Source organism: Drosophila obscura, unplaced genomic scaffold (assembly GCF_018151105.1).
Source record: "Drosophila obscura isolate BZ-5 IFL unplaced genomic scaffold, ASM1815110v1 contig_179, whole genome shotgun sequence".
NCBI classification, from domain to species: Eukaryota; Metazoa; Arthropoda; class Insecta; order Diptera; family Drosophilidae; genus Drosophila; species Drosophila obscura.
Window position 1 is genome coordinate 4,429,370 of NW_024542766.1, and position 9,677 is coordinate 4,439,046.

The 9,677-nt window shown below is 38.6% G+C and overlaps 1 protein-coding gene across 1 annotated transcript; it reads left to right on the top strand.

The window, feature by feature from the left end:
* Nucleotides 1-6,510: 6,510 nt before the first annotated feature.
* Nucleotides 6,511-9,144, top strand: LOC111064716. Its single transcript, XM_022352474.2, has 2 exons — nt 6,511-6,666; nt 6,728-9,144. Exons 1-2 carry the CDS (start codon nt 6,583-6,585, stop codon nt 7,178-7,180), a joined length of 537 nt encoding a protein of 178 aa, XP_022208166.2. The 5' UTR covers nt 6,511-6,582; the 3' UTR covers nt 7,181-9,144.
* Nucleotides 9,145-9,677: the final 533 nt, after the last annotated feature.

The following is a 9,677-nucleotide window of genomic DNA, read 5'->3' on the forward strand; positions in this document are numbered from 1 at the left end:
CTGCCCGGTCAAGTTCCCTTCCTTTCCGTTCCGTTCGGTTTGGTTTGGTTTGGTTACTGGTTTTTGGTCGTCGGTCTGCCCTCACTCTCTCTCTCTCTTTCTATGGTCGTCACACCCACTGCTGGGACCTACTTATTTAGTAGTTACCACTTCCTGTTGCCTACACATCCTTGTCAGTGCACGCCCTCAGGTCAGGGCAAATGTGTTCACACTCTTGTTGTTGAGTTAATTCGTTCACAGTCATTTTTGGGTAAGGGTATGCTCACTATGTAGAGGGGTTTGTTTTACATATGCATATATTTTCAAGTTAATAAAATGGGTTATATATGATAAACATACGAAATGGGGAATTTCTTAAGAAATAGAGTAAATTCTCGCGCCATGCAGCAGCGCTCCTCGGTCGATTTGTCTGTTATAATTTCTCTTGGCATGTCAACATTCGTTTATTATATTTTAAGCTACATAAATATAAAATTTCAGTGGCGTAAAGACATCTGAAAATTTGTATTCTATTTTTTCCAGAGTATCCCAGCTTCGCCTATCAGTAGAGCATCTTTTATATTGCCGCATCATCATGTCGTTTGACATTGGCAAGGTGCAAAAAGGTTTGTTCTTTTTTATTTTTTAATCGCTGTACGCTCCGTGGGTAAGGCACTAATCAAATACATATATATATATTCGACGCTGCAACCGACAATTAGCCAACGTGTGGTTTTCGACAGCTGCCAGAAACTGTTTCACATGGGACAGACGACCAGACCAGTACTCCTCCGTCCAGGCCCTATCGTATCCTTGCCATAGCCACAGAGACAGACGGGGTAACCTAATTGACTTTTAATTGAAGGTTTGCAACTATTACCGACGGGTATTTCCAAGTCTGAGTGTATTCTCCTTGAGAAAGTTGATAAATGCGAAAGGTATTGGAGGTAAATTATAGACCATAGAGACAGAGACAGCTCTTCTCTAATTATTTCCTATGGCTTCTAAGGCGGCTTAGCTGCAGTTCTGTGTGTGTAGTACTAAATATACGGATGAAATGTAATTAGCGCTTAAAACCCCACAAGTACACACACCCCACACACACACACACGCACAAATAATGGTTGGATCTAGAGGGTACTCGAGAACGCAACCACACAATCGATTTCAGTGAACTTTGAAAATCGATGAGCAGACATGGTAATCCTCTGAAACTAAGCTAAAAGGCAAATATATGTGGCTCATAAGCTAATCAAATTGTATTGTATAAACCGAAAATAAACTCATTTTGCTTATGGCATAATCGATGGAACATAATTGATGGGAGCAGCAGCAGCACAAAACTCATTTGGGCTAACAATAGCAAAATACTCTACACACACACACACACACACAGATTCCAGAAAGTACAACAAATATGTAGATCGGCTTAATTATCATCAATTTCAAGCAATTAAAATGTCTGCCCAAGCTTTTGGAGGAGTCCATAACCCCCGTAAGCCCCATCCGACTTGTAAAACAAGCCACACAGCACGACGCAGCAACAACGACGACGGCAGCAACGACGACGACAGCTGAACAGATAACAACATTGTCGATGGGGATTGGTATTGGGGTTGGAGTTCTGCTTCTTGGGTTGGGTTCGGGTTGGGTTGGGGAAAGCCACAGCAACAGGAAGACAACTCAACGACGCTTAATTAATATAAATACAAATGGTTAGAGAGCTGCCAAGACATAGAGAGAGAGAGAGAGAGAGTAGGAGGTGCAGTTGGAGTGGCGATGGAGGCGCCAAAGTACGTTGACAATTACTTATAGGATTTTGTGTATGCCCGACTGTGTTTCTGTCTTGGATGAGGTAAGTACGACGCTTGGGGGCGCCAATAAAATGAAAATTTCCATAGTCTCGGTGCTGCACAGCAATTTCCATAAGTAGCTGTTGTGGCAGGTAACGAGAGAGAGACAAAGAGACCTCCAATCTCTACAGTAATCCTTCCACCCCCAACCCCAACCCCAACCCCCCCTTCGCTTTTGCCAACACCAGCTGCATATATAATTAGTTAAGCGTTGCGCAGGGGGGGTGGTGGAAATTAAGGTGCATAATTACAAGACCCAAAACAACCATTTTGTGGCTAAGCATATTAGATTTTATTAACTTCACAGCACACAACTACTACACGTACCCAACCACCACAGAGACATGGGGGCTGTGGATGGGGCTGGGGCATGGTCTGTGGCTGTGTGGATTTACTGCGGGACTGTACGTGACCATATGCGATAGAAATATTGACTGGTCGTGAAAAAGGAAAAGTAATAAAATAAATCATACTGACACTCAGAGAAAAAACGTCTTGAATTTTATTATTTATACTTGGATTTCCATATTTATACCAAATAGATTTTCTCTAAGAGTGAAAAATGTAAAAAAAAAAAACAAAACAAAAAGGTTTTATAACAATTTTGACATTAATTGATTTAAATATACGTATTTCATATTAAAAATAGATAGTTTTGAGTTTAAACTATTTTTCATATTTCAATTTAATATTTGACAGTGTTTTATATTTAAATTAAATTTGGGCTGTATTAAAGAGACTTTCTTTAATGCATTTCATATTTAAATTAAATATTATACAGTGATATATATTTAAATTAAATTTGCGCTGTATTAAAGACATTTTTAATGCATTTCATATTTAAATTTAATATTTTACACTGTTTTATATTTAAATTAAATTTGGGATGTGTTAAAAAGCTTTTTTAATGCATATCATATATAAATTTAAATTTTACAGTGTTTTATATTTAAATTAAATTGGGCAATACTTTTTTAATGCATATTATTTTTAAATTTAATATTTTACAGTGTTTAGGTTATTTAAATTAAAATACTTTTTTTAATGCATTTATATTTAAATCAAATATAATTATATTTAATTTAATTATTTTTATACCTAACAGAGGCATATTAAATTTAAAATTTTGTGGGTTTTATTTTTACTATGCCAATTTTTCTGAGTGTTATAGAAGTTATTAGGCTTAAACATAGATGGTTATTTAGGATTATTTAAGCAATAGGAAACCAAAATCTAATGTTACATTTAATGTTAAATGTTCAAACCCATATTTTTTGTCACCCTTCTTGGATCTCTCCACAAACCCGCTCTAGCTTTTCCCCAAGTGTATCCAAAAAGAGACCTCTAAGCAATAGTTTTCTTGCAGTTAAGTCTGTCCTTCATTTTGAGCTGCCAATTATGTTGTCACATTTCTGATGAATGACAGCTAATTGCAAAAAATCGCCTTAAGCGCCTCCTGCTATTAAGAAGCGGATCCACAGAAAAAACAAAAAGCGGATACCCTTTGCCTTTCACTTTAATCAATTTCAAAGTGCACGCAGCCACACAATCCACAGTCCGTTATGTGAGGGGAACCAACAGACTAAAGACCATAAAACCCTAAAAAGGATGCCATTAAACCAAAACAAAAAGAAATGAATAACAATTTGTAGTGAAAGGCGGCGAGCCAGCAAGCTGCAGGAGCGTCAGAAATAAGAAAAACGTGTGCTAAATCGCTGATGACTATGCGGCGCCAATGGAGCGATTTATATACACGAGACAGTACAAAAAAAAAATATATATAAAAAAAAAAACCTAAAACGGTTAACCCCTCAAAAGAACCCTCGGATATCTAATTTTCACTTCCGTTGCCATGGCATATGGGGCATATATGTATGTATATGTAGCTCTCAATTCTGATGCACGAAAACAAATCTTTTGCATAGAAATCCAGTGGCAGCCGTTGCCTTTGATGTGGTCTCGAAGGGACTCAACTCAACTCAACTCAAGTCTCGTTTCGTTGTCTGCCAATTTGGCACGTAATTTAATATTAATTTGTTAAACTTCATTCAAGGCGCCTCCCACAGTCGCCAGACCGAAATAAAATATGGAAGAAAAAAAAGGGAGGCACCAGGAAAAAAAAAAATAAAATAAAGATTCATCGGTAGAAAAGATTACAGCACACCGTTCGGTTCGCTCGTTAGTCGGCTTAAACGTTTTCATTGTTATGCGTCTTGGCAACGCCTCTGCCAGGCAGCAGCAGCAGCAGCAGCAGCAGGAGGGGTTTTGGAGTCTCTGCAGTCGCCGGGGATTTTGTGCGGGACCCAAGCCTAAAACTGGTCGCATCGCATCGCCTTCTTTTATGTTTGCTCGATATAATTACGTAGCTGTCGGCTGTTATGGCTGCGGCGGGTACGATGGGTACGACGGGTACGACGGGTATCTCTGTGTCGGCGGCTGTGCCTGTGGATCTCTGCCTAAAATCATCATCATCGTCGACCAGCCCCAGTTCCAGTCCCATCCCCCAGTTCCAGCCCAGCCCACTGATTGTTATGTATTTTGATAGGTTTCAACCGAAATCAGCGCCCTAATAGCTACGCTCTGCATGCGAAATGCCAAAGGTACGGCCCACTTCTTGGGCCTTCTCTTATAATTATTGAGCAGCATTCGACAAGTGATTATACGGGGGGGCATTTGTGTCGTGTCGTGTCTCGTGAGATGCGATGCGATGCGGTTTCACTCATTTGGGGCGTTGGCGGTGCCCATGGCAATGGCGAAGGTGGAGGCGGAGGATAAATACTCAACTGCAAATGAAAGGCGAAGGAAAGCCGACGAAGGAGACGATGGTGGGCGCGTCTCAAGGGCAACCCATCCATCAGGTTTATAGCGTTAAGGTTATGATGATGTTGTGATTATGCTCTTGGGCTGTCTGGCCTAAACGCCATATGAAAAGCGGTTTCTGGGAATGAATTATTGGTGGCCATAAGTTGAGTGAAGATCTCTGCAGTTTCGGGCTTAGGGTTGTTTACTATAAACGATCATCTCAGGGATAGATCTTTGGTATGACTTTAAATGTGAGCCAGTTCTAGTCTAAATAAACTTCGGAAAAAAATGTATGTTTTATTTTATTATTATTATTATTATTTTATTTTATTTCAAATCCTCAAACTAAGAAGAATTCACTCGATAATACTTCTGTTTTTATTTCTTTCTGATAGTTTAATGTGAGATATATATAAAGGTAGTTCTCCTGGCTCTTTCCCCCTCCCCCCCGAAATATTTCACCAACCATCTCCTGCAATGAATTAAATTTCACTTAAACCTTTTCCACAGAAGACGCATTTCTAAATGTAAAAACCAAACAAAAGCGCAGATTAACAAACCGTTTTTGAGGGGCCAGCAACATCAACAGATGCTTTCACCTACGTATGGATATCCCAACGAAATCCTAGATCATAAATTTTGTAGCCACCAAATTCCTATAGAATGGCAGAGCAGAGATTTACAGTAGCACACACAGCCCATCATCATCATCAGCAGCAACAACAAATCTCACCTCAGAGGAAGGTTATGTAAGGTTCTCCATAAATCTTTACAGACAAACGTAAGGACGTATATCCAGCTACCGTTTAACAGAGCTCACAGGAACGGATCTCTCGCTGGTTGCGCTGCACAAACAATAGGAAGAGAAAACTGCAACAAATTGCATAAGCAAAAACCAGATCCTGCTGTCTTTAGTGGCAAGGACACGCAAACCCTGTCGCTAAGACGCAAACACCCGAGCAAAAAAAAAAAAAAAAAAAGGAAAGAAAGAACCCTTCGAAATGAGAGACAATGGAGGACAATGGCAGGAGCAAGAGTAGATGGGCAAGAGCCATAAAACGATTGTCAGGCAGAGAAGCGAGAGAGCGCGAAGGATGAGGCACATAAATTTTGGTTTTTCTAGAATCTGAATCTCCCTCTGTCTCTCTCTCTCTGGGGCCCAAGGAAATAAAATCCATTTATGGTTACGCTTATGGTTCAATTAACACTTTCAATGGCCATGCCAGACAGATACTGGAAATGCTAGAAATTGATATTTCTCTGTTCTGTTCTGTCCTGTCCTGCCCTGTGCGTTCCACCGAGCGATACACATCTTAACACACAACCCAAAGACGTGAGTGTGTCTGTCTGTGTGTCTGTCTGTCTGTCTCGTGGGTTCGGAGGGTGAAAGTAGAGCTCTTTCACTCGCTACAGGGAGCTCTGAAGGACAAAGGCTAATCATTAAGACAATGCACGAGGCAGGCCGGGCAGGCACCCAGGCACCCAGGCAACCAGCACAGAGGATGTCATAAATTTCAAGTGTAACACCGAAATGTCTTTTTTTTGTATCTTTCTGGGATTTTATTTCGGGTGTTTGAGTGCCCTGAGTGCCCGATACATAATTTCCTTAAGTCGTAAAAAAGGAAACCCGCAAGTAATTGAATATAATGCAAGACAAAAGGTGAAATTTCAAGTAGTTATCTCGATCTGACACTCTACTCTACTCTCTCTCTCTCTCTCTCTCTGTCTCTCTCTGTCTCTGATAATGCCTCACGATCAGCTGCTGCTGCCTCCAATCACTGATCATTCCCAGGCACAGTCGTGGCTCTCATCTAAATAATGCTGATAGAAGAATTCTGATAAGAACTCATAGAATATGGCAGATAGACTTTATAGCAGCTTCCAAGTCAAGACGAAATCAGTGGCAATTCCTTTGCATTCGCAGAGAGTCAAGCGATATTCCTAGAAAATGTCGAGCATACGCGTAATATTGTTGTTGATTTTTGCTTATATTTTGTTGGGCCACGGCAACCGGCTAGCCGATAACCCAGAGGTGCGATTAATATAATTTTGTTTCTGCCAGACTTTCTGCCATAATATTTTGTGTGCTGTAGTTTTGTGTCGTTTCAAGTGAGCTCGAAGAAGAATGTGGTTCCGTTTGCTATCCCATTGTCAAGCCCCTGCTGCGGTATTTGGCAGTGTGCCAACAGAAGGATCTACAAATCACACAACTACAGGAGCGAGTCCTGGAACAGCAGCTCGAAATTATCAATGGGAAGAGCCAAGCGGATATGCTGAATTCATTAAATAAACAGCTGACGGAGCAGCAGAGCACTTGCGGCTTGAATTCTGCACTGCAAAGTGCCATCAATGAGTTGAATATTGCAAAGGAAAATGTAGAAATGAAAGCCACAATTGTTCACAAGGATGAAATCATTGTGAAGGTGCAACAGCAAACCATGGAAATTATCACTGATGCCAGAAAGACAGTTGAGCTCTTAGAAGACAAGTTAAATTCATTAATGGCAATGGAGTTTCCACCGTGCTCAAAGGAGGAAGCAAGTTAAATGATAACACCGTAATACCGAGTTCGTGTTAAGCGAGGGCGCTATGTGTACTACCAGTAATGGTCATCTGAGAATGTATATTTAATAAACAGAAAAATAGAGCATGCAAAAATCTAAAGTGAACTGCAGATCCATGGCAGGCCCAGGCACAAATCCTTACAATTTTATATGTGTGTCTGCTCGAGTTTAAAGGAATATATCCCCAATAAAGTGAATTTTTCCTCTGTGTTTTGCTTACCAAAAAGAGACTCTGAGCAAATCGAACGTGACAATGATTTCGATAACAGATAAATGTGGAAAACAAGAACTACTTGAAATTGTTTGCCTTCCTCTAAATTAGAAAATTTCGCCGAAAGACCATATAAACAAGCACTGAAAAGAAAAGGGCAACTTTTACCGACCAGAACGTGCCTTGAAAATAGAAAAATAAAAATATATAAAAAAAGAGAGAGAGAGATTGAGCTACACGTTTCACGAGTTCCGAGAAACAAAACAAAAAATATACAAAAAGAGTTATAATTTTTGTGAATGAATTCCAAGTTTGGTTGGGCATTCAGTTTAGTTGTTCGTGGAAATCACAGCCCGATATTATAGCTTAATATGAATGAAGCAGAAAGATGTAAGCAGGGCCCTATAACTTGTTTAGAATTTATAGCTTCCGCTGCAGGCCCAAAAACCACAAGAAGAAATATTTGTTTGTAAAGGAAAATATTTGAAAGGCAGCAACAAAATGCTCGCATATGTCAACCGCAAATAGAAGAGTCTAGAAAAAAAAAAACACAAATAAATGTATGAATGAATGAATGAATGAGTAGATGAGACGACAGATTGAATGATGGTTTAATGGGGTGGAGGATGATAGGCTACGAGTACTCGTATTTATCGTTGGAAGAAGCTGCTCGTTTTCGGTCAAAATAAACAATGACAACAGATTCCCACACAAAAGTACTTAAATGCAGGAATAACAAGAAGGCAGCAGCAGCAGCAGCAGCAACAGCAGCAGCAGCATGTGTTTTATCCAAACACAGGGGGGCAAGAGTATTCGTATTCTCTGCGGTTTCTCACTCGTTTTTCTGGGTGGTTTAAGGGATGTTGGCAGCAGGCAGGCACCCAGTTTTAGTGTGTTTTTTTAGGATGAGGCACGGACAGTACTTCGTAATGAAAACATAACAAAAATTGGAAACTCAAAATAAATAGAAAACGAAAACAATAATATACAAAAACTAAGGATAGTTCCAAGGACCGATGGCTGGGGATGCACTTTTTATCTGCTACGATGGTTGCTGCCTTTTGCAGCACAATCAACCAATAATTATAATACCCTCTGTAAGTGTATAGAAAATAATGCCTTTTTGGTTGGTCGAACCGGTTCCGTGTTTCCGGGCCAACAGACAGCCAATTAAATGCTTATAAAGATTCGATTTATGTGCGACAGTTGACATGTGTGAGCCGCTGATGAAAAGGTTCACAAATCTGCACAGACAGTCAGCAAGCGAGCAACCCCCTGGCACAGCATACACAAAAAAGTTCTTATGCAAACACAATCTTTATCCTACAGTTAGCTGCTCATGTATGTATGTATCTCTGAGTAGGATCAATATAATGCCCAACAAATGCAAAACACAAATCCGGGACTTAAAACGGCTAAGCAAGTACCCCACACAGAACAAAAAAAAAAAAAACACAAACAAACATGGGAATGCCAAAAACCTGCCAATCATCGCCTTTTGTGTGTGGAACGCAACTGTCAACGATTTTATTTAAATGCCTTGCCTTCAACCTTCTTCAATTGTATTTTCATCTTTTCTTATGGCTTTTCTTTTTCTTTTATTTATTTTTTGGTCACTTAAGCTGGGTGGGCGGGCGTAAATTTATACGTAGAAAAATCATGATATGTGGCAGGGCCACAAGGATTATCCCTTGTCGAAATACTGTAGTGGGTGAAATATATTGGAGAATGATTTATTGGACAAATTGTTGCTTATAGCTTGAAATATAAAACCAAAGTAATAGTTTGGTTTTAAATTCATAAATTACAATAATTATAATAATAACTTTTATTAATTTTTTTATTATTATAATAATAATAATTATTATTTATTTTATTATTACAATGGCAATAATTATTATTTATTTTATTATTATAATAAGAATAATAATTGTTTTAACTTATTTATTATTATAATAATAATAATTCTTTTATTACTATTATAAATTTGATTAATATTATTTTTTATTAAAATAATAATAATTATTATTTTATTATAATTATATAAATTTAATTAATAGTATTTATTTTATTATTATTATTTATTATACTTTTATTTCCTCTTTTTGGAATAATCTTTTGTAGCTATCGCTGATGTAATCCCTTTCGTTTAAAGCTTCTAAAATAACTTTTGTATCTGCTAGGGTATTCATAAATTCGTTTACCCATCGCTAACCTTCGTTTCTAGTTTTTTCTTTGATTGAATTTGGATTTTTTAATCAAGCTGTT